This window comes from Tetrao urogallus (assembly GCF_951394365.1).
Source record: "Tetrao urogallus genome assembly, chromosome: 14".
Lineage (NCBI taxonomy): Eukaryota > Metazoa > Chordata > Aves > Galliformes > Phasianidae > Tetrao > Tetrao urogallus.
The window spans coordinates 44,300-68,774 of record NC_136827.1 but is presented as its reverse complement, the minus strand read 5'-3'; the positions used below and the strand labels follow the sequence as shown (position 1 = coordinate 68,774).

General features: G+C 42.1%; 1 protein-coding gene across 2 annotated transcripts in view; it reads left to right on the top strand.

Moving 5' to 3' along the window:
• The window catches only part of ANKHD1 (ankyrin repeat and KH domain containing 1), a gene marked incomplete at both ends in the record, with an annotated part of 101,301 nt that extends 80,898 nt beyond the window's left edge, over window positions 1–20,403 (top strand). Inside the window, 14 exons of one of the 2 annotated variants that reach the window (XM_079542462.1) lie at window positions 1,076–1,251; window positions 1,900–2,062; window positions 2,852–2,947; window positions 3,199–3,315; window positions 4,287–4,461; window positions 4,805–5,258; window positions 7,477–7,623; window positions 10,596–10,745; window positions 11,048–12,663; window positions 16,664–16,843; window positions 18,008–18,208; window positions 18,762–18,937; window positions 19,722–19,886; window positions 20,344–20,403. In XM_079542462.1, coding sequence (XP_079398588.1) covers window positions 1,076–1,251; window positions 1,900–2,062; window positions 2,852–2,947; window positions 3,199–3,315; window positions 4,287–4,461; window positions 4,805–5,258; window positions 7,477–7,623; window positions 10,596–10,745; window positions 11,048–12,663; window positions 16,664–16,843; window positions 18,008–18,208; window positions 18,762–18,937; window positions 19,722–19,886; window positions 20,344–20,403 — 3,876 coding nt within the window. Of the gene's footprint in view, window positions 1–1,075; window positions 1,252–1,899; window positions 2,063–2,851; window positions 2,948–3,198; window positions 3,316–4,286; window positions 4,462–4,804; window positions 5,259–7,476; window positions 7,624–10,595; window positions 10,746–11,047; window positions 12,664–16,663; window positions 16,844–17,953; window positions 18,209–18,761; window positions 18,938–19,721; window positions 19,887–20,343 lie in introns of both variants that reach the window. The other variant, XM_079542461.1, reaches the window with a different exon arrangement.
• Between the last annotated feature and the right edge of the window lie 4,072 nt (window positions 20,404–24,475).

Sequence of the window (24,475 nt, the reverse complement as noted above, 5' to 3'; positions counted from 1 at the left end):
AGAATCTGTATTGCCCCTCTTGATATGCAAATCTTAATGCAGAAGAGAAGAATCTGAGGATTTATTGAATGTTCTTTTTTTTTGTTTGCTTTCTTTTAAGAATACTGCAAGCATTGAGGAAGATGCATTGTTTGCACTAGGGGAAAGCTGATTGTTTCCTCCAATTTAATAATGAAACTACTAGATTGCCTCTGTAGTACTGGGGAACTTTTCAGGTTTAAGATCAGTACGGATATTTGTCAACAGAACAGATCGACTTCACTAGCATATAAAAACGTCTAGACTGGAAGAGATTTGCGCTGCTATAGCGATCCTCATTTGTCACAGATTTCTTTGTCCACATGAACAGAAGTAGTGCAATCAAACCTTATAAAGCTTTTATGTTAGTCTAGAACCAATGGCTTCAGTATTATGACTTTCTGCACCTCCGAAACACTCCATAGGTTGCATGTGTTGTCACTCTGGGGCAGCTTTGTTTCTCCTGCAATAAAACAAGCTTAAATCTTGTGTGGACTGCCAGACCCATTTCCCAAGCGTAGAAGAATGTTTGGTAACTCCTAAGGCTGCTGAAATAATTGCTGTGTCTGCCTGCTTCTGGAATGAAAGGAAAAAGGGATATGGATAAAAGCCAGCCCTCCTGGCTTTGGTTGGGCATGTTGGGAGCCTAGTGTTAGTTTATTTAATGATCTGGCCAGGCAACTGAGTTGACTCAACATCAGCCTCAGTACTGAGGAAGGATAGATATAAAGCGTGTAAAACCAGACTGGGGACATTTTCATAGAAAGAGTTGTCTTCATTTGGATCTGTTCTAGCCTTTCCTTTAGAGATTCTTTTGAAAACTTTTGTTTTTGCTGTTGCTGTTGAGATGGGTATGCAGTGGTAGTCAGTAGTTTGTCAAAGTTTGTATAAATGCAGTGCCAAGAGTTTTTTGAGACTGCTCCAGGTTAGGCTCCATAACATAGATATAAGCAGCTAAGTAAATACAAATCTGATTTCTGTGTGTGGCAATTGTGTGTGGTTTATCCAAAGTATATTGTATGAATTTCACATCATGTACTTCCTTCTCTTTGCCCAGACTGGTCTCACGCCGCTGATGGAAGCTGCTTCAGGAGGATATGCAGAGGTTGGGAGGGTTCTCCTTGACAAAGGAGCAGATGTTAATGCTCCACCTGTGCCTTCCTCAAGAGATACCGCTTTAACAATTGCGGCAGATAAGGGTCACTACAAGTTCTGTGAGCTGCTGATTAATCGGTAAATTATTTTTTTCATTACCAGGCCATGTATTCTGTAGCTATGATCCTCTGTGGCAAGGGTTCTCTTGTTTATGCTGCCTCTTGCATCTTAGAGCAGAGGGAATGGAAATCTTTGGAAGTAGCATGTTGCATCTGCTCCTAACTCTTTCAGTGTTACCATGGAGTATCCTGCTACTCCAGTATTAATTAAGCTCAGCAGACAGCTGAGATCAGAGGTAAGCAAACAGTGTCTGATTTGGCAGCTTTGGATATTAATCCAGAAATTTCCATGATCATTGTCCCTCTGTCAGTTATGAGGCAAGGCCTGGAAATAACTCTTGGCTCTTCAAGCGTAACCCTACATGCAGCTAAAATCTCAAGGGGCTGTTCTGTTGTGTGGATAGTCACAATGTTAATGATAAGGTAAGGGGACCGTAGATGGCTAGCTGTGTAACTGTGATGCAGTAGTCTGCATTCAGTGGGCCTTTCTTCCTGGGAAGGGAGAGGGAGTCTTAATCCTTGTGTTACTATGATTTAAAGAGCAGATCCCAAGGACACAATTTCTCTAGCCACTAGGTTTCAATAATTAAAGCTGTTTATCTAATTGTATTCTGATCTTTCATTATCTTTACTCATGTCTTATTTGATTACACTTGTACTCTTTTAGAGGAGCGCATATTGATGTTCGTAACAAGAAAGGAAATACACCTCTTTGGTTGGCAGCTAATGGTGGTCACTATGATGTAGTTCAGTTGCTTGTGCAGGCAGGAGCAGATGTGGATGCAGCAGATAACCGGAAAATAACACCTCTTATGTCAGCGTTTCGCAAGGTAGGACGCCAAGTTGTTTGTGTGAGCCAGTGTTAAATGTTTTCAAAACATTTCTCATTTGGTCTTAAATCTGACTGGTTGATTTTTGGAAGAATCAGCACAACAAAATTTCTGTTTTCATAAAACATCTACTTTAAAGTAATCATAATCTGTGAATCCTAGACCCTCTAAAGAGAAGAACTAAAACGTATATCACACTGAACTCATTTTGGAGAGATGAAAATTGTCTATAAAACAAGTTAACTAACTGTGTTGCAGAGAATTTATTAACTTTAATAAAATGTCAAACAAGTCTGCAGCTTTCCTGACGAATGAAAATACTGAGTATGCGTTACTGTCCTTCCACTGCTTGCTGATAACTACCTAGGCAACATTTAGCTATTGTCTGTGTGGCTGCACAGTGTACCCTATCAGGTGGTGGATCCAGCAGAAGTTTGCTAGGATAATATTCAGGTAGCTCAATTTGTCAATCAGACTTGCCTTGCATTAGCTCTGTGGAGTGACTGGCAAGAAAGCAAGCTGGGGGTGACAGATGAGGTCTAAACAGAGTGGTCTTGACTGCTAAAAATGTGGACAGACAGCTCTGCCCTTGAGCCCAGTTAGCTGCTCGCATTTAAAATGAAATATAAATGTACTGGACAACACTTTTCATTTCAAATAATAGTTTACCAAAAATCTTTTTGTATATTTTCAGTCTTTTGCACTGAACTAAGAGATACCAAATTTGTATTTTGATGATGAATGTTATCAGTTGTATACCAGAGACCAGGATTTTCTTTGATATTCTAGGGCCATGTGAAGGTAGTTCAGTTCCTAGTGAAAGAAGTTAACCAGTTTCCATCGGACATTGAATGCATGCGATATATAGCAACTATAACTGACAAGGTGAGTGTAACTATGAGGGAAAAGTCCCTGTATTTATTTTCAACAAAAATATGTACGGGAAATTCTCAATTATTCAGAAAGTGAATGTGTATGTTTGATTGTTTTTTCACATCTTTTTAATATGAAACGTAAAATTAGTGTTTAGAGTCTGAACTATTTTGTATGTTAATCAATGCATGTTTCGTAGAGCAAGCATCTCTCCCTTAGTTCTAGTTTATTACAGATGTAATAAGAGAAGTTTTGCATTCCAGGACCTGTTGAAAAAGTGTCACCAGTGTGTGGAAACAATTGTGAAAGCTAAAGACCAGCAAGCTGCAGAGGCAAATAAGAATGCAACTATATTGCTGAAGGAGCTGGACCTGGAAAAAGTGAGTGGAGAATTGTGGTCATCTAGCTTAATGCTTAAAACTGTGATTTAGGGGCAGTAATTCTTCATGCTGTGACTGTATCTACTTTCTGTAAGTGTATATACTGAGGGTATAGAGCTGTTATTTAGCTAGACACTCCAAGGTCCTTTTTATCCAGACTAGTTGCTTTCTTGCATTACTTCAGCACAGATAAAGAGTGCGAGTAAGGGAGATCTTCAGTCTCAGTGGTATCCTGCATAGTATGTTGTACTTAGTGTGAAATGTAGTCCATAAGTGTTTTATAGGCCAGTGCTCAGTTTCACAAACTACACAAAGAGGAAGCTGCCACATGAGCTAAAGTGAATTGAAAAGGTGGTGTGGGAAGTGAAGTTTTTCCTCACTCCTTAAGTGTCCCAGACTAATGCAGAGAAGTGATCTGCAATGAACGTTCTAAATGGAGGCTCTTAGAATTGTTGATGAATAATTCATGCAGCGTTTAATTAAAGAGGGAAGATGACAACTCATGAAGTTGGTTGCTATGCAAAGCTGCAGTATGGCGCTGCTGTTGTGACCAATCTCATACTAAAAAAACGTGGTTAAAATGAGAAAGTAAGACCAGTTAATTCTGTAATGTACTGTGGGATAGTTTTTTAAAGTCAAAACTGTTAATCTCATCAATACTTTTGCAACATTGTTTAATGGTTTTTGATAAAGGACTGAGATAATGAGGGATCTTACTGGCTTTTTCAGTGAAGTTGTTTTTACAGTGTCTCTCACTTGGTTGTATTTATCGTTGTTCTTTGGAAATTTTTGGAACCACTCAGGCCTGTTGTTCCATAACGTCTGTTGGGTTTCTGCATAATGCTTCAGTTTGTGACTTGTTCACCATGCTTTCTTCTCTTTTATCCCCTGCCCCAATTTGTAGGAAAGATTGGAATTACAATTTAGTCTTTGTGATCGTATTTAAATATGAATCCTTTTCTCCTATATAGTCAAGAGAGGAAAGCAGAAAACAAGCCCTTGCAGCTAAGAGGGAGAAAAGAAAGGAAAAGAGAAAGAAGAAGAAAGAGGAACAAAAAAGGAAACAAGAAGAAGATGAAGAAAATAAGCCTAAAGAAATTCTAGAACTACACGAAGACGATGATGAAGAAGAAAATGATGATGAAGGTAAAGAATAAGTGTTTAAATGTGAAAAATGCAGTTCTATAGTTGCCTTTTTAAAAGCACCTAGGTAAGGTAATCTGTTAGTAAGCTGGCTTCTTTGGTACTGTGATGATGTTGTATAGTTTCTACCCTGGTTCTTACCTGCTGTTAGAGTGTGGAGGCGCTGCGTTGCTGGTAAATCTTTGTTTCTTCTTCTTTGTTCCTAAAACTTTTTCCTTCTTGGTGATCTTACATCTGCATATAGTGCAGATACACTTGACAGCTCAGCAGGAGTATGATCTCGGTTGAAGTGTCCTCAGTCAGAGGCACTGATTTATATATTTGGTGATTTTTGTTTTTTTTCTAGCGGAGCAAGAAGTTCCTATAGAGCCTCCTAGCGCAACGACTACCACTACAATTGGGATTTCTGCAACTTCAGCTACTTTCACCAATGCCTTTGGGAAGAAGAGAGCTAATGTGGTGACTACTCCCAGCACAAATAGAAAAAATAAGAAAAATAAAACAAAAGAGACTCCTCAGAATATGCAGATAATTTTGCCAGATCAGCATATATCTCTAGCACAGCAAAAAGCAGATAAGAATAAAATAAATGGAGAGCCAAGAGGTGGTGGTGCAAGTGGAAATAGCGATTCAGATAATTTGGATAGCACAGACTGCAATAGTGAAAGTAGCAGTGGAGGTAAAAGTCAGGAGCTGAACTTCACGATGGATACAAATTCCTCTGAGCGGCGCTATGCCTCATTGCTTATCCCTTCTCAGGAAGAAAAAACGAGCACTTCAGCTTCAAAAACACCAACAAGGTGAGACTTCAGTGTTATTTCCCTATTTCTTCAGTGTTTTGCCTGTGCTGATGTAAATTTTCTGTAGCTCGGGCATTACAGCAGCTGGAGCATTCTTGCAACCAGAGAGTAAGCTTGCTTGCTTGTTAAATTACGTTGTCTGGTTTGCTGAATGCAGCTTTGTCAAAACACTAGAGATAAATTCTTGTTATTGCTGACTAGTTTAAACTACTCTAGCAGAACAGTTAAGTCTCTGCACTGTTTTAATAACTTTGCTAAACTCTGAACTAATTGGAGTAGATTTTAGAATAAACTTGCAGGGAATTTAAAAAAGTAAAAGCCAATCTTATTTATAATATAATCACAAGTTGTCATTACCCTATGATTGTTTTCTGATTTCATCATTAACTTCTTTGAATTGCCATCTCTTTTTTATTTTTTTATTTTTTAAGGAGGGAAGAGGCTGATGACTCTGAGCATTTCACCTGCCAGGTTGATGGCCAGTTTGATTTAACCTTGTCAAGCCAGAGGTGAGAGTCAAAAGAATTCAGTGAATGTACAGGGTCCATACTAATGACTTGGAAGATCATTGAGTTGCCAGTGAAGGAGCTAGTAACTAACAGAAACAACAGTTTCTGAATAGGATCATTACTGAAAACCAGTAAGCTTAAATAACCTCTTAATCTGTAGCCTTTGCTGAGAAATTTGCCTCTGCTAACTTTTACTTATATGGAAATCAGATTCATACTACTTATATTTTTATCCCGGCGTTAAGAGAGGTAGAGGCTATAGGGACTGATCTGCAGGACGCATGGTTTACCTTCAACAAGAATGCAGACCTGGCATCAAAAAGTGTAGCAAGCATGAGGCTGTTGGCTGGGAGGGGGGAAGATAAGTTTGGCTCTCAGCTTTATGGATTTTTTTGCTGGTTTTTTTTTTTTTTGTTTTTTTTTTCTCCTCCAGAATTAGAATTGTCAGCCATTATGGTTGTGAGGAGGAGGGAAGAGTTCCCTAAAATTCTTAAGAATGTCAGAAATTGGATTGTCTGCATATCCTGTTTTATGAATATAAACTGAGTTTTGCCTTGGACCTCTCCTACAAATGCCTTGGAATCCTGTATGACCCACTAACATAGAGTTAACTAAATATACTGAATTCCTTAAACTGAAGAAAGGAGTGGTTCTTCTGTCAGATAGAAGTATACCTAAAAACCACGACAGTAATGAGTAGGGCTGGTGTGTTTTTTAACTTCTGCAGGTGCTCTTTACTTCCGGCACTAAGCAGTCTTTCTGAAAAGTTTCTAAACTTTCTCCTCCTGAATTTTTTCATTTTCAGCATAGACTTGATGATAATGCTGTTATAATTGAAACATTTTCTAAATATGCCTTAGGTTTGTTTTATTTTGTTATATTTGTTATACCCAAATCACTTTATAAGTCATTCCTTGAAGACTAGCCTTATGTTTTAGAGATTGCCTCTGCTTCAGTGCTGGACGTGAACCTGAGCACCCAGATGTACTCTTTTTACATTCATGTAGATAAGTTAGCCTACAGGAGCTTAGCTGTTCCTCTCTTTCTGTCTCATCCAGACTTTACTCTGTTTTGTGTTGCCAGTCTATTGCTACGGTTGTGTTAGTACAGGTTTTGCATACGCACTTTCATGTTGACTTCAACGGGAGCAAAATACCCTGCAATCTGTGCACCACATGCAGTTACCTGTTTGTAAAACGGGGTGCGGGGGCAGAGGATAGAAGCACTTACCTACTGCTTACCTAATTACAGGGGATCTCTAAAAGGAGATGAAAAATGAAGACATTTTCTAGTACTTAGTAAGAAAGGGACATGATTATAAAAGTATTTTTTCTTAAAAACCTATTAAAAAGGAGAGTGAGTAATCCAAGTGTAACTTAATGGCTGTGTAACACTTATTATAAAGTACTTTATAGATTATGCCCTTAGTGCTTCTAATATTACTTGCTTCAGTTTAGCACTCCATTTTGGAAGGAATGCCGTGGACTAAAATGTAAGAAATTATAGAAGTCAGCCAACAGTTCTTCCAAATAGGGTGGGAAATAAAAAAAGAAATTTAAAAAAAAAAAAAAAAAAAAAAAAAAAAAAAAAAAAAAAAAAAAAAAAAGAATGAAAGCAGTTCATGCTGGAAGTGCTGAGGTCCAGAAATGAATGCTCTCATGCTGTCAGTTTTGTTCTATAATTTGTAATCGGCACGTTTCTGTTCCCAGACTTGATGGTGAAGGTAATTCAAATTCTTTGTCAACTGCTTACAAGCCTGTTTCCCTGCCTCTGACCTCTCCAAATGTAAAGCTGAATCTGACCAGTCCAAAAAGAGGCCAGAAAAGAGAAGAAGGCTGGAAAGAAGTGGTTAGAAGGTAAAGAATTTAATTCTGTATTTAAGAAATGTTTCAACATTTTTACTTGTAAATTATACTCAAATGTAGAATTCCATCAGGTTCATAAAATTATTCCACTGTAATAATTAGAAAAAAATCCATTATTTTTGTCTTGCAGTGCTGTAAAAACAAATTAGAGTCCTAATTTGTAGTACCCCCTCACTAATTTAACATGATATGAACGTTTTATTTGGCATAAGGAGGTTTCTTTACATGTGTTGTCATTGGAGTAAAAGTTAAGGTATATCTTAAGACACAGAAGGAGGGAACAAATGGCAGCAAAAAAGCTCCTAATGTGGATGATTGCTTGCAATGAAAGTGGAGTAGATGTTGGTAAAGTAGAAGACAGGTGGATGATCACTTTGTGGCTAAATTTCATGCATTTTGAGTGGTTACCTTGATTGCCAGTTCCAATGAAAATTTTGTGACCTTAATTCAGTGTTGAAAAGCCTTTTAAATGTAATTGTACTTCTGTAAAGCACGCTCCCTTTGAAAATGTTCTGGTTTTTTTTTTTTTTTTTTTTTTTTGCTGTCTAGCTAATAACCACTCAATCTCATCTGCAATCATTATTATGTCTGCTACTTTTAACTAGTAACAAACAAACAAATCTGGCTGTCGTGTTTTGCTCCCTTTGTTGAAAAGGAATGCAGCATGAACATACAAGTGTCCCATGTTTAGGTATGCTTATAGCGCCCTGCTGCTTTTCTGTTCTGCAGTGGTATAACTGTATGTGCTCATTCTAGGAAATTTTAAGCTGTGTACCATAGTTGCACAGAGGAAGCTACAAACTTCATTATAACTTTAAAAAAAAAAAAAAAAAAAGGCATTTTAATCTGAAAACTTAAACATATGAACCCTTAGAAAGTTGGCTCAGTCTTCTGCCTTTTGTTGCATTTACCATACGTTCTCTGCTGTGCTGTGTCCTTGCCAAATGTACAGTCACAGACTGCCTGCCACTTGGTGAGTCATGCAGGCATGAAACTGTTGCAGAGGCAGCTGTCTTGTCCGGCGCTGCACACAGAGCCTGCTATTGACTCAGGAGCTGCTCCATCTCTCCTCCTGGGTCTCCTAAGAATTGTTTTTTTGGGTGTTGTCTGCTGTTCAGATAGAGATGCTAGTGTTCAAGAAACAGCATCTAAAACCTGAGATTTCCTAGTCCTCAGGGGATCAGGTCTTGTCAAAAAGACTATGTGCATAAATGTTTTGCACATATTTGCTGTGCCCTGATGATTGGTAAAGCATTCATCCAGCCAAAGAGCTGTTTCGCAACTGTAGCTTTGTGTACAAAATGCCTGGGAGCTGCATGCCTTCATCTTCTAAGTCTCTCCCAGTCTCTACAGCAATTTTTCTCCTCCCCTCTCTCTGTGAGTATCCTACTGTGGCTAGAAGGGATCAGAGAAGTAACCAATGAAAACATCCCTTCTACCCTTGACAGGCAAGTAGGCAGAGTTTTGAAAGACCCTCCCCCTAGCAACACTCTGCAGCCAACACCAATTGAACAATTTCAGCTGCAGAGAGGAGGGCGCTGCTGTTCAGGAGCAAAAAGGTACTGTTTTGGGGTACTTAAGGTAAAAACCACTGAGATTTGTGGGTAGGGAGGGAAGTGGCAGTGGGTGATGGGTGGAAGGGATCCTGGGTGCTGGGGCAAGCTCTTTTGATGGAGGCATTTCTTGGTCGATGGTGGTGTTGGGGCTCCTTGTCGGCAGAGTTGAAAGGAACCAAAGGGACAGCTGGAATCCTTGGTATAATGGGATCTTCTCAAGTTAGGTGATATTGGGAGCTGCAGTTTGGGGAGGGAGCAACAGAGTTGTCTGGTTTGAGCAGGGAGCCTTTGGGGTGGGTGGAGAGACAAATACCCAAAGCATGAAGTTGCCTTCGGATTGAGAGCTTGGTGCATAATCTGGGTGCCTGCAGATCAAAGTACGTGAAATTCTCAGAGTGAAATAGCTGAATGAAGCTTGCAGCCTTTTGGGGGGATTTGTGGTGATCTGTACAGTGTTCAGAGGTGCTTGAACTGTGGTTTCTGAAACCCCTTTGAATCCCCTCTAATTGTTCAGTGTTGAACTACTATTGTACAACACTAGTAAGCTGGAAAGCACTGTATGGGCTTGAGAGGTCCAACCTTTCAAATCTGGGGACAGAAGTGGCCCAGAGAGACCTTGGCAGAGGTCTGGATGCAAGCATAGATCATGTTCAAAGACTCCTCAGTGCTGTATGCCCGCACTGACCCACCAGCACCGTGTAAATCAGAAAAATGATAAGATGACTTATTTTACTGGATGTATGCATTGAAGTGTTGTGGCCTAAAAGTGAGCCTGCTCCTGAAAAATCTGTGCTGCCTTCATAGTGGCTTCCAGCAGCTCACTGGATTGCAGAACTGCATGGTTTAGCAATCTGATATCCACCGTTGTGTAGTGTCACCTGTTAAACTTTAAGATCTTTTGTAGTGTCTTTGAGGCCTAAAAGAAATGGATACTACAAGGGTTGTGAAAACACGTGGTACACAGAGCTCATCACTGAGAAGATCATGGAAAAACACCTTCTACTAGTTACAAATGATCAAAGTAGCTAAGCTGTGGCCTTCTGTATATGAAGCAGTGCTACTTAAGTAAATTTAGGTCAATAAGCTTTGTCTTTGTCTTCGAAGATACACGCACAAGATAAGATAAAATTGGAAAATGTTTCTGATGCAGTACATGAGGCACACTTGTGATACAGCAGTGGTGATAGAAATGCTTGTGAAGAACCCTTGTTAGGTGCTGAAAATGATAAATAATCTGAGGTTGGGGATTTTTAGAGAGGCTCCAAAGGGTGAACAAAATATCAGCAAAAACCATTTGCTACCCTCAAACATAAGTATGTTGTTTCAGCCACATGTGAGACAATGAGGCATTTTTTATGTGCATATTGTTTAAGTACATTTGACAGATTTATGATCTTTGTGATATAGGTCAAAGAAATTATCTGTCCCAGCTTCTGTCGTGTCTAGAATAATGGGAAGAGGTGGGTGCAACATCACAGCAATTCAAGATGTCACTGGTGCCCATATTGATGTTGATAAACAAAAAGATAAGAATGGAGAAAGAATGATCACTATAAGGTACAGTTTTTAGAAATGAAACTCTAACTCAGAAATGTCATTTTTCAAGAACTTCTCTTTGCTTTTTAAGACAGGACGTACTTAGTTTCTTGGTTATAGAATAGAACTTCTAATACTGCTGCCAAAATATGCTGATGGTCTGCATATTCAAAGTTACTTCTTGGCTATGGCTATCTTAAGGATTAATTAAATGGAGCAAAACTGCAGTAGACTTGTAGATCAATATCAAGTTGGGGCTACAGAATGTTGCACAGAATGGGGTTTCCTTTTGTTAAAGGTAAATATATTTGTGTTTAACCTAGGGGTGGTATGGAGTCAACGCGATACGCAGTGCAACTCATCAATGCCCTTATTCAAGATCCTGCCAAGGAACTGGAAGACTTGATTCCTAAAACTCATATAAGAACACCTGCTTCGAGTAACAAATCAATCCATGCAAACTTCTCATCTGGAGTTAGTACAGCATCTGCTCCAAACAAAAACTCCTTTCCTCTTGGAGCACCACCTCTTGTCACATCGCAGTCATCGACTCTATCTACTTTCCAGCCTACTAACAAACTAAACAAGAATGTCCCAGCAAATGTGCGCTCATCTTTTCCAGTATCTCTTCCTCTAGCTTATTCTCATCCTCATTTTGCCTTGCTGGCTGCCCAAACTATGCAACAGATCCGGCACCCTCGCTTACCTATGGCCCAATTTGGAGGAACTTTTTCACCTTCACCAAACACTTGGGGACCATTCCCAGTGAGACCAGTTAACCCTGGCAGCACAAATAGCTCTCCAAAGCATAATAGTTCAAGTCGTGTAGGTAGTCAGAATGGAAATATTTTACAGACAGAGTCTCCCGGATTAGCTACTTCTAGTTGTCCCATTACTGTCTCTTCAGTAGTTGCTTCCACCCAGCCGCTATGTGCAACAAGTAATCGGACTCCCTCTTCAGTCAGAAAGCAGTTGTTTGCCTGTGTTCCGAAGACAAGTGCTGCAGCAACAGCAATCTCAACTGTGACAAACACGTGTAGCACTCTGCCTTCAGTTTCCTCTGCGCCCCCAAACAATGGGCAAGTTTCTGCAGCATTTCTGCCCTCTTCTGCTCCACAAACGCAGCATTCTGCACTTAAAGCAGACTCTTTCTCAGCTGTCTCAGCGCCCAAAGAGAAAGTGTCAACACCAGACCAGCCTGTTGGAAATACGTGCACACCATCTTCTGTTGCAGGTAGTTCCAGTATGTCAACTAGCAGCAATTCAGGAGTCACTGAAGCTCACCCATCTAGCAGCCCTGCACCTCTAACGAACACCCAAGATGAAATACTAACAGCCAGCATGTCAGAAATGAGCCCTTCTATGTCGATGCCTATTTCTTCCAGCTCAGAAACCGCTCCTTTAAGCTTAGCATCACCCAGGTCGGTTGTTGCAGATAATCAGGACAACAGTAACTTACCTCAAGTAGCTGTACCAGCACCTCGAGTTACTCACAGGATGCAGTCCAGAGGTTCTTTCTATTCAGTGGTACCAAATGCAAACCTTCATCAAGATCCTCAGTCTATTTTTGTTACAAATCAAGTTCCCTTAACACCTTCTCAAGGTCCACCTGCTGCGGTGCAGCTTTCGTCAGCCATGAACGTTATGAACGGTTCTCAGATGCACATTAACCCAGCAAATAAGTCATTGCCTCCTACCTTTGGGCCAGCAACTCTCTTCAATCACTTCAGTAGTCTTTTTGATAGTAACCAGGTGCCCTCTAACCAAGGATGGGGAGACTGTCCGCTTTCCACCCGAGCAGCAGCTGACCCATCTTTCACTGTTCAGTCCACCTTTCTGAATAACTCTGTGCTAGGACATGTGGAGAATGTGCATCCTGATAACTCAAAGGCTCCTGGTTTCAGGCCACCTTCGCAACGGGTTTCTACAAGTCCTGTAGGTAAGTCACTAAGATCATGTACTGGACAGAATGTTTTTTTTTTCTGCAACACTTCTGTTGCTTGAGATCGTTTGAGAAATAGTTTACAAGTTATGGTTATGGAATACTAGATGACCTATTTTCATCTATTTCTTTTTTCTCCAGTTCTTCTAGGATATTGATTGTTGGGAATGTTGTAGACATTGTGTTGTTTGCCCTGAGAGAGAGGAATGTGTCTCCCTCCTTGTAGAATTTAGAGTAGCTTTGATTTTTAGTTTTTGAGTTGGAGTATAACATGTTGTTAGGTGATTCTAAACTTGAAATAGCCAGGCCAGAGCTTTCAACAGATTCAACCTAGCAGCAGGAGTGACAGCATGTAGTCATTTAATATTTTCACTGTATGAGATTCCAGATGGACTATGAAAGAGTGCCCTGTATTTTTTTCTGTGTGACCCGATCGTGTAGGCTGAAAGAGGATTTTGCTATGTTTTTCTAGGAAACTGGTGTGCTTCTGCATGGTGTGTTATTAAGAAGCAATTGTTGTTCAGGTGTGAAGTATAGTAGTTCAAGCTTACAAATCTTTAACTGAAGTGGGCTAGAAACACTCACAGTGAAAACACTGCCTGGGAGATTATTATCATTTTAGTGATGATGATAACGCAGGTGCTTGGCTGTGTTCATTAGGCTAGAAGGCGCTCTGAAGAGGTCCCACTGCTACTCCATTCTCCGCTTTCTTCTTGCTGAGGTGCATTTATGGTGCCTTGCAGCTGGACAGCTGGAGAAGCTTGCTTTAAAGTCGTCTTCCACACCAAACGGCGGTGTTAGATGAGTCAGCTGATGCTTCAGGACTTGAATGCTGAATTTGTACACTTCTTCAGTTTGACTTCCAGACTTAAGGAGAAGGGGGCATTGGAAAGATGTGGTGAAGAAAAGGGTTTTTAGTATTCACATTCATTCGGTGGATTTAAAAACATTCAGGGTTTCTGAAAACTAGATCTTGAAATTAGAAACTAGGTTTAACCACTATCAAGATATTTGTTATGACTGTAGTATTCGCAGGCATTTAATTTGGGTTGCGTGACTGCACTGCAACGCACATGGATACCCAGACTACTTATACCGTGTCCATTCCCAGTGCGGTAAGCAGAACAAGTTGTAACTGAGACTTCAAGGGGGTGAAGTAACTGGGCCTTGTTCATCAGATGTCTGCCAACACAGGAGCTGGCAGACCATCCTCAGTAGACTCCAGGAACTGTGGCTCATTGGAATACCCTGCTCTGCGGAAGGAAGGTTATGTCAGATTCTGACTGACAGCAGTTAACTGATTTGTTGGGTTCTCTGCTGGCTCACAATGTCATTCTAATTAATGATCACCCTTCTTTCAGAATCTACGGTTTTTTTCTGTCGCATGGAAGGAGAAGGGACTTGAGCTGAAGGAGAAGGGGGTATTTGGAAGTTGTGATGGTGAGGAAAGAAGTGGCAGGAGGCTGGAGGCTCTCCAACATCTTGACCCTTAGGCCAGAAGTGTGGTCTTCCAGTCTGCTTGCCTCTTTTCTTAGTGGGATTTTGCAGATGAATAGGCCTTCCAGTAGACTCAGCCCTTGAGGTAGGATGAGTTGGGACTGTTTTGATGTTTTTCTTAAGTTTTAGTGGCAGGTTTTGTGTGATTTCAAAGAGCACTTGCATATACTTTGGCCTCAAGCAGTGTTATAGTTTGGACCTTGCTTGGTGATTCAGTATGCCTTTATATGTAGAGAGTGGATAGTAATGGTTGTAAAAACAGATACAGTCCTCTAATCTCTGGCTGTGACTCTATGCTTGGAGCAGGAGGTTTCTCTTATGCCTGTCTTGTACAGCTGGGCTATAGGAAATCTTTCTGCAGATCAGCATTTCTTAGCAATCACCTCTAAGCTGTTGTGGTAAAGATGTAGCCTGATCTGATTATGCACTACAACAGGTTTTTTTGTCACTTTAACGTAGAGTTTATGTTCTCTATTCTTGGGTAAAAGCTATTACAACTTGAGTTGTCTCTGATTTCACCAGTTTGTTTGAGGCTCAGGTACCTGTGCACGCATCCTTACCTCTTGTGGATCTGTTCTGGGAATGGCCTTCTGTTCCATCTGTGCCTTCAGAGCTCTTGTCTTAGCAGCTTGCAGATTTTTGGCAGAGCCTGATTGTTTGGAGAGATTTTAGGATGACCAGAAGTCTGCTTTTTCCTCTGCATTTTTAAGAAGGGGTTTGAGAACTTGCTTGTGTTAAAAGTTACTGCAAACTTGGTATAAGGCATGTGAAAAAGCAGTGCATGACTATGAATTTGCAAGGGCTTGCTGGGCTCCCTGTTTTGCATGGATTCACCAATATTGCTGCTGATTCTCTGAAGTTGGAGTTAGCCCTTGTAGTTAAGTGATTTCTGCAGGGAGAATCTGGGTGCTTTGAACTAAATTTTGAGCAGATTTGTACAATGCTGATGCACCAGTCTCTTAAAGCCCAGAAATGCTTTTTAAGCATAATGTGGAGTCTGACTTCTAAGTGCAAAGTACACTATTGCAAATTGTTTTAGTGTTAAAACATCTGCTTTCACTGATGAGTACATACATTCATACCGGCCAGCTGGAAGCTAGTCTTTGGTGTGCAGTGCCATCCATGGCCATAGAGGCCTTCTGACTGTTTCCGATGTACTGTCACACGAGGGAGGATAGCAGGAGCATCCCATCGGTAGCTTGGTGGCAGGTGTGTGGGAAGGGCCCTTGGCTGGAGATGCTGCAGTCTGTTTCTGGCAAGGAGTGTGCTGGGGGAGAGCTGCTGCCCTAGGAAGGAATGGTCTGGGCAGTGTGTGCCAGCAGCCTGCGCAGCCTCAGCAGCTTCTTAGAGTTGTCTTAGAGCTCCTTCTAATCACTCCATATTCTGGTGGTGGTGGAGGTTTACCTTTGTATTTCTCCTTCTCTGTAACAGAGACTCTAAACAAATCTTTTGGGCGTGGCTAGTGATAAAAACACGACCTCCAAAAGCAGCGCGTCATTTCTGCTGCTGTGAGCAGGTTGGATCTGACACTTCTGGAGGCAGGAAACTGAGGGCATTTGGTTGATATGCTTCATTTAATAATGAGGAAAAGACATGGCTTTTGGTAATATATCCAAGAGATGAAAGGTGCGTCTGTAGTTTATGACCTAAGCTGTTGCCTGTCACCAGTGCTGCTTTCAGACTTTCGGAGTGTAAGCAGGGATGTGGTTTCAACCTTGCTCTGTGACAATACAGGCTGGTCCTGGTTGTGGTCATCTGGAAATGTTTCAGTGGTATTGAAATTAGTCTTTAGTCTTTTAATAGGCCCTTGAAACTAAACCCAAAACAGAGGTAAATGTATGGCCATGCTGTTTTTTTCTTTTTTTTCTGGTAATGGTGTGTGATAAAAACTTTTAAAAGTATTTTGGAAAAGTGCTTAAAAGCTTGGACTTGTTCAAAAATTGTTATTTCTCTTGCTGATTCTTTTTTGTGGGACTTTAAACTCCATCTTTTCCCTCCTCTCACGCACTTCTGTAGGAAGCAGCCCCTTCTCTGTTTTGCTGCGTGTTGTCAGCCCTATTTCCTTGGAGGCAGTGTGCTCTGACTGACCTGTATGTGACTGTAACTAGGTGGCAGAACTGTGCTGCAGTGAGACTTCCTTGGTGCTTGATTCCCTCAGGGCTTTCACAGAACCCTGTATTCCTGTTTGGCTCTTTGGTAAAGAAAGATTTTTGCCACCTCCCGGTTTTCTTCTTGTAATTTCCATTTCAATTCCTTTCAAGGACTGAAGAGATGGCTTTTAAAAAAAAAATTGAGGCAAAAGCAGAGATCATACAGAAATGCCTTCTGTTGGTTTCTGTTTGAGGGAGAATTATGCACCTGTAAAATTAACTTAGTGTATGCAGATACCCCCGAAGGTGATGAGATGCTTTAATTAATTATATTGAAGTACAAGCTCTCTTTAGTGCTTTGAAGCAGGTTCCCAAAGAGATATATTTAATGAAATTTATGTTTATTTCAGGCTTACCCTCTCTAGATCCATCCAACAGCTCTACAACTTCTTCTTCAGGTCCTTTGACAGGCTTTTCAGCAAACATGCAAGGAGCACGGGTTTACCTTCAAGGGCCAGCGCCTGTTGGGACTCCCAGCTTTAACAGACAGCATTTTTCACCACATCCTTGGACAAGCGCAACAAATTCATGTAGGAACTTCATGGGTCTGTCTTAGTTAACTGTAAATTCTTAGCTGTTGTCTTCAGTAGATTTGTAACTTGAGGGGAAATTAGACAGTTATGAATACAGTGCTTTCCAATTTAGCAGTTGTGAGAAATGCCATGCCAATCCCACTTCACTGTTTTGTTTCTTTAGAAGTAAAATGCCATTAGGCCTGGTAGCATTTCCAAAGGCTATTTGGGAAAAAAAATTAGTCATTGTAGGTCCTAAAAGGAGAAGGCATGAAGCTGTGGGGGAGTGGGAGTGGAGGTGATTATAGCAAGTTAACGATTCCCCTCTAAACAAATATAATGTTAGGGGAATGTGTTATGTCTGTCATAAATGTGTGAAGTTATAATTCCTTTTTCTTTTTGTTTTTATTATTTATTTTAAGTTGGCATTCTGGAATTTTCTTGTTAGTCAAAATATCCTAATATCTTAATGTATCATCCAAGCTGACATAGAAGTTTTCGACTAAAGGGAAGAACATGGAAGTAGCTTTACAGAAACTGTGGGTCTTTGATTTAGAGTCTTAAATGAAGAGAGTTTTCATGTCACTGCATGCAACTTCATTGCAACTCTGAGCTTAAGAAGCAAAATGTTTAAATGAGTGCTCAAAAGAAGTTGGATTTCTCAGAAACAGTGACGCTTCTGAAGTTGGTGAAAGTTGTGTTCTTATGTTACGTTTTTGGCTTTGAGATGCTGTCTTTTAATTTCTCTTTTGCTGGAGGTGGCAGATACCAAAACCAGGCTGCTTTGATATTTGTGGTATCTTGGCTGATTTTTTTCATATCTTCCCGAAACTCTTCCATGTTTCTTATTCTTTCTTGTAGTTATTTTAGATGTACTTCTATGTTATGAGACTATCACAATTCTGGCAGCTGAAAGCACTTGTGCTAATGTTCGTTCTAGAATTAAAGTAAGATTTAAAGAGAACTTCTGTGAAAGACTGAAGAATGTTTTGGAGGAAAAAAAAGCCATTAAAACCCTTTTATCATTTGCCTTGAGATAGCATTAAGGGGATAGAAAGGGTAGCATTTACTGTCATTAATTTCAGTGGGGTTTTTTGTGTGATTAAACAAAATAAATTCTTTCTTCAGCAGGTGAATCTCCTATTCCATCAGTTTCCTCAGGATCATCTTCACCCCTTTCAGCTGCTTCTGCACCTTCTAACTTGAGCCAGCCAAAAACGGGTAACACAAATCAAGATCGAAAGGTACCCCCCCCTATTGGGACAGAAAGACTTGCTAGAATTCGACAGGGAGGATCTGTCACTCCTACGCCCTTAGGAACCAACTTCACAGCTCCAGTTGGTCATAGTGGCATTTGGTCATTTGGAGTTAACAGCATATCTGGTAAGTCTATTTTTCGTGGTCTGGAATTCCTTGAAGAAACTTGTGGGGCCTTTTGAAAATAGTACATTTGAAAAGGAAGTTGGAGAGGAAAAGAGAGAGGTGGATGTAGTGTATCCCAGAAGGAAAACTATTATCAAGTGGTGTAATTTTCAGTAATGTTCACAATGCAGATATTGTGATTTTTGCTCCTAACAGAGATGATTCTCACTCAATCTAGATCATCTCTATGAGTAGACTTGTAAACCCTGAAGTTTTCAAAAACGCTATATTAAAGTCTATTGAGAATTGTAAACATAAACAACTTTTACTTACTTAGGGAGTCCATCTCCAGGTCTGAACCTTGGCATTGAAGGATAGTTGCCTTCCTCCAGGCTTTTAAGCTTGTTTGCAGACACTTTAAAAGCTGTGGTGCAGCTAATGCATCCAGAAATGCATAGTTGTGAATGCTGATTTTACATTGTTCCTTTGGATTTGTGGAAGTGCATGAAGCTGTACACACTCAGAGTATCTTCAGTCCAATCTAATAGTCCATTTTCAATCTTGTTCTTTCCAGAAGGCTTGTCAGGTTGGTCTCAGCCTGTAATGGGGAACCATCCGATGCATCAGCAGTTGTCAGACCCGGGCACGTTTTCTCAGCATCAGCCAATGGAGAGAGATGATTCTGGAATAGTGGCTCCCTCAAACATTTTCCATCAACCTATGCCAAACAGTTTTGTGGATTTTTCTAAAGTAAGTCACAGAGGGATGAGTTTGGGCTGTTGAATGACAAATTACTTTTTTATTCGAAGGATGATTTGTGCAGTTCAAGCCTAACAGATTGAGTTCATGATGCTGCATCCCTGTGATTGGTTCGGAAAATAACTGGAAAATTTGGATAATGTGGGAGTTTCACTGTGCTAGTAGACATAGGAGTCTGTAGCATTGATTCTGAGAGACAAGTTTATTCTACATGCAAATGTATTTTCTGTTTCGCTGCTTTACACTGTATATCTGTGCCTCTTCTACCCTTTCTTGCTGTAACACCCAGATCGACTTTCATCCTAGGACTGTGTTACTGACTAGAAAGGATGCTAAGCCCAGAGGCACACTTAACCAAAATCAGAATTTGCGGATTGCAGATGTTTCCTTGTTTAGGCACTGGATGCCTTCGTCAGTCTTTACTTTCCTTTCTCATAGACCCAGTCCCTTGGAAATGATAGCATAAGGCTGGCTGAGCTCTAGAGCCTGATTAAAGATAGAAACCATGTTTGTTTGAATGCCACAGGCCTTTCTTAAGAAAGTGACAGGATGAGAAAAATACTTGCAAGTCTGCCCTTTGTGTATTAACACTGGAAAATAGCTGGAGGCAGACCAGCGTAGCCAAGCCATAATCAGCTCAGCCTCTGCTGGAGAAATGTCCGGTGCTATGGGCTTGACAGTGAAACTGCTTTTGCAGTGTGTTTCAGAAGTAGCTGTGGTATGGTTATCTTTGCTACTAGTAACTGGTTCCCTGGTGCTTGTGTTTTCTCTTCAGGGCCTACCAATTTCCATGTACGGAGGCACTCTCATACCCTCACACCCTCAGCTAGCGGATGGCCCAGGAGGCCCTCTCTTTAATGGGCTTCATACGCCAGATCCAGCCTGGAATCCCATGATCAAAGTTGTCCAGAATTCAACAGAATGTACTGATGCTCAGCAGGTAGTGTAGTTGCATTTTTCCATCTTTGTTTTTGTGGGGCTTTTTATGGTGTTATGCTTTGTTTTGCTTTTTTTTTTTTTTTTTTTAACTAGATGTCATTTTCTCCTTGTTCTTTGATACTAGAATGGAGATTATGTGATTTTTTTCACCCATAACACGTGTGTTTAATACATATAGTGGTATCAATGTGGAAACTCTCAGGTAAAATGGTGAGAATTCAAGAATGCTTAACAGGGTAATAGCTCTTGTTGTAAGAGGCAGGGTTCACACCCGTGCTTGTTATCTTTCAGGTTGTCAGTCAAAACCAGGCCAGAGCTGAAGACAGCTCCCAGTGCTTGGACACTCTGTTTATATTTTAGGAGAAGCCTTAAGCTTACCCTCTAGTGGTTAAATTGGTCTGTTAAAGGAACCTTTATTTGTTTTCATAATAGATTTGTCTTTCTATTTCTTGCTGTAGATTTGGCCTGGCACCTGGGCACCTCACATTGGAAACATGCATCTCAAGTACGTCAACTGATTTAAGGGGTTTATCCTTTTTTAGTCTTGTTTGGGAAACCTTATGATTTGAAGAACCCTGGGGATTATTTTTTTTTAGTGTGCCTAACTAAGCAATTTTTTGTGGGCTGTGTAACAATGAAAACTTGATTGCCCATTGTATAAGAACAAATTGATTTACCTGTAAAATTGATTCCATTCTCCAGTTAGTTTAGCCATTCTGAACTTAAAAATGAGATAAAATTAATGCTTTTGGCTAAACTACTAAATGCTATTGGTATACAGGAGAGAACTAGATAATTATATGATTTCAACCTGCTAAGGTGGTAAATAAGTGTATAATTGTTTACATACTTGAAAGGAAAAGCTGAGTAAATTTCATGTCCTATAGTGGCTCTACTTTCTGTAGCCTGTATTAATGTGAAATATTTACCTGAATATTCAATAAAAGGTGAACAGTATTTATAGGTTGTGTGTGAGAATTTTGGGGAGGATGTGTATTGTCATTGGTAGCTGCCATGCCTAGTGGTGCATCTTTTCACAGTCACATCATCAGCATGTGGTTGTAGTCAGGATTTGGGGAAAGAGGGAGAGGGTTTTGATGTGCAGATATTTGTGATGCAAAGTTTGCTGGATCCTTCCTCTGCCAGTCTTGTTGTTTTGGGGTGTGGTGCTTTTTCTTCTCTGTGGCCATGGTTGTGCACTTTTCTGGGTTGGTTTTGTTTCCTCCAGTGCTGTTTTTCCAGATGTGTTGACTGAGGTGTTGTTCAGGGACTGACTTGACACGTTGGCAACAGTGGTGTCTAAATTTGCCATAGGTAAATCAGTGTCTCGTAGACAAATGCAGGGCTTCTTCACCCTTTCAGTTTCTCATCATTCTCCTACTGCCCCAAAGCAAATATTAGGAAAGCAGACTACTTTCTACTAGAGAAAAGATGTCATTGTGCAATTTCAAGTTTTTTGTAACCCCTTAAATCTGGTAAGTGTTCCTCACGCCTTTTCTGTGAGGAAGAAGAGGATTTTTGGATACAGCAAACGAGACAAACCCTCATTCTGCACCCAGCCTGATTCTGGTGTTGGCCTGCACTAGAGGCCTGCACACTAGAGGCGTTCCACTTTGTACTTTCTGCTTTTGCTCAGTGATGATGCCGCAACTACACTGAATACTTGGTCTGTTTCTCCAGCAGGTAAATACAGTGCACAGTGTTCAGTAAATGGACCATTTTTGATGGTCTTTTAGACCAGAGGGGAGATGGAAACTTCCCTACCTTTCTTCTTCGACCTTCTGACCATTCCTTACCATAAAACATCAGAGTTTCTCCAGGAGGAGCGTGAGGAAGGAACAGCCAAAAGAGAGGATTCAGTGTTAATTTGCATGGAGTGAACTCTTGAAATAATGTAATGGTGTCTGTTCTCAGCCCCAGTTAACTCCTGAGTGTTCAGGAATATTAAAAATATGAAATGCACAAGTAGTATCCAAGTATGATAGGCAAATAAACATCAGAAACAACACTGGATGTGTTCAGATGTTCTATCTAGTATTCAAGAAGGAAATGATCTTACTGACACCCTGATAACACAAATATCAAAGGAGAAATGATTGTGTTGATGGTAATTGTATTAAAAGCTGATGGTGAAGGAAAAAAAATGGCATTCTAGTGCAATAGCTTTTGTGCTGACTTAGCTGACTGTTCTTGGGTACCCTTGGAGGAGTTTCAGTTGTGACCTGGTGTTCAGCACCCTGCTTAGGAGCTGGCCTCACTTTTGCATTAGTGAAGAGCTCTGCTGTAGGCATTGTGATTGATACCTTCTGCTGGCCATCAGACACTGTGCAAGAGAGGGCAGAAAAGGAAGGCTGCCCAGACTGGCGGGGGGGGGGGGGGGGGGGGGAGGGCTGCTGCCCTGCTGTCCTCCTCCTGGACAAAAGCTGGGCTTTGTCTTGAGCAGGAGCAGTGCCCTCCATCGCTGTGTCCTTGCCTGCTGCAGGCTGCCCCAAGCTGGTCCCGGTGAGCCTCAGGCAGCTGTGCTTCTCTGCCTCACAGCATGGCTCTGGGTGGCACAGGGATGCTGTGGAACAGGAAGCCTAATGTTTTGTTAATCAGAAGGCTGTAGCTGCGGCTGAGGCCATCGCTGCCATCATGCTGCCTGTGGGAGCAGGCAGAAGCCTTGACTGGCATTTGAGGGTTGTGTTGGTGGGAGATGGGTTCCAGCAGGGAGCTCTGCTCTCAGACAGGGACAAGCTGTACTCTGGCACCCTGGCTTGCTGGAGCAGCACAGGATGCCAGCATAAAAGCTGCTCAGACCTGAGATTTTTAGCCTCAGGAGCTGGTTGGTACAGCTCTCACTTAGGGTGCCTGAGTTGTGCCCTATTAACTGTCATCCAACCCCCTGCAAAAAACAACTCATAGCTGTCAAGCAGGCCCTTTTCTGGTGCCATCCCTGTTCTAGTCATGTTTGAGTTGAATGGCAGGTGCTCACCCTGTGGGCACTGGCTCCACTGTGTGCCATCAGTGAGCTCTTTTTAGGGCTGTGAGAGCCGGGTCTACAGCAGAGAAGGTTGCAGCGGGTACCTGTGTGCCGTTGTCCTGCTGCTCCCATGCAGGATCTCTTGGCCACCCTGCTGGTGCCAGCTACATCTCTGTAGCTGTTGGAGCCTGGCACTAGAATTGGTACTTTTTTTAACCCTCCATCCTGCTGGGCCCTGGCTGCTCTGTGTGGGTGGCAGATGTAGCACAGTGGATGGTTTGGTCTCTGAAATTGCTGGCAATTGCAGTGCAGGGTCTTTCCCCCCCAGCAGCACCCTGAGCAGCTGACAAGCTAGCAGCGTGCCACTGAACCCAGCACAGTGCACACAAGGATGGCCTGTGTGGCTGAGCTGAGAGGAGTGGCCTCCCTAGGAAGCCACTGGGGGATGCAGTTTGTCTTTGCTGTTCAATGATGAAGAGATGCATCTCAGAGCCAGCTGTGCCTCCGGGCAGGGCACAGGACTCCTAGATGCAGGATGCAAAAGCACCATGATGCAAAAGCCTGGGCAAAACCCTGAAGTACTCTTGGCAACACAGGGAGCAACCCCGACCTGAGCCCACTGTGTGCGCTGCTGCAGGGAACCCAGCATGAGGCTGCTTTCTGCCTTCACTTGTCCTGCTGCATACTGTGCCTCCAGGGGGAAGGAACAGTGTGAACAGTGGCTGTTGAACAGGATGGGATTCAGCCTACTGCCAGCAGGAAATTTCACCACTGCTCCAAACTCAGCTGTGGCTCTCAGCATAGCTGAGTGCCACCCCCTGCACCGGGCTCGGGACAGAACTGTGGTGCACAGAAAAGGGGGCTGCAGGGGACAGCAGTGCCTGACAGCCCCCTCCTTTTGGCAGGTACCCACATCATCTACGACCGCAAGTTCCTGCTGGAGTGCAAGAATTCGCCCGGGGCCAGGACCCTTCCCTGCTGCCCGCCCCAGATCCCCGGTGTCACCTCCCTGGCCCAGTCCAGCCTCGTCAAGCTGGAGGAGCACAAGGAGCAGAATGAGAGTGAAGAGGCCATGCCAGGTGAGCAGCCCAGATGGGTGGTACAGCACCTGCCTAAGGGGGACCAGGCCAACATTGCCTGGGGCATGGGGCTCCTGCCTGGCCACAGGGGCAAGGGTGGGAGATTGCAGCTCAGCCTTGGGCTGTCCCAGCCACTTGTCTGCATGTTCCCCTGCATGTTGGAGGAGCCCCATCCTAACCCATGTCTGTATCCATCCATACCCTTGCAGATCAAGACCAGTGTGACATGGACATCTGAGTTTCCAGCTTCATGTCTCCAGGCTGTGGCTGGGCCTGTTCCTGGGCCTTGTGGAGGTGCTGGCACCGTGACCAGCTGGCTGCAGCCCTCTCTGATGCTGGGGATGAATGTGTGACACCTCAGGCTCTAGCACAACTAGCTGGTGCAACTGCCTAGGAGCTCATGCTTGATTAATAAACACCATGAAACCCCATTGCTGAACTGGTGGATCTCTCCATTGGTCCTCAGTGCACCAGGGAGGGAGGCTTAGAGAATCTGAGCAGCGCTAGGTGACTTTTCAGAGTGCAGAGGTACCTCCCTTCTGCAAAGGA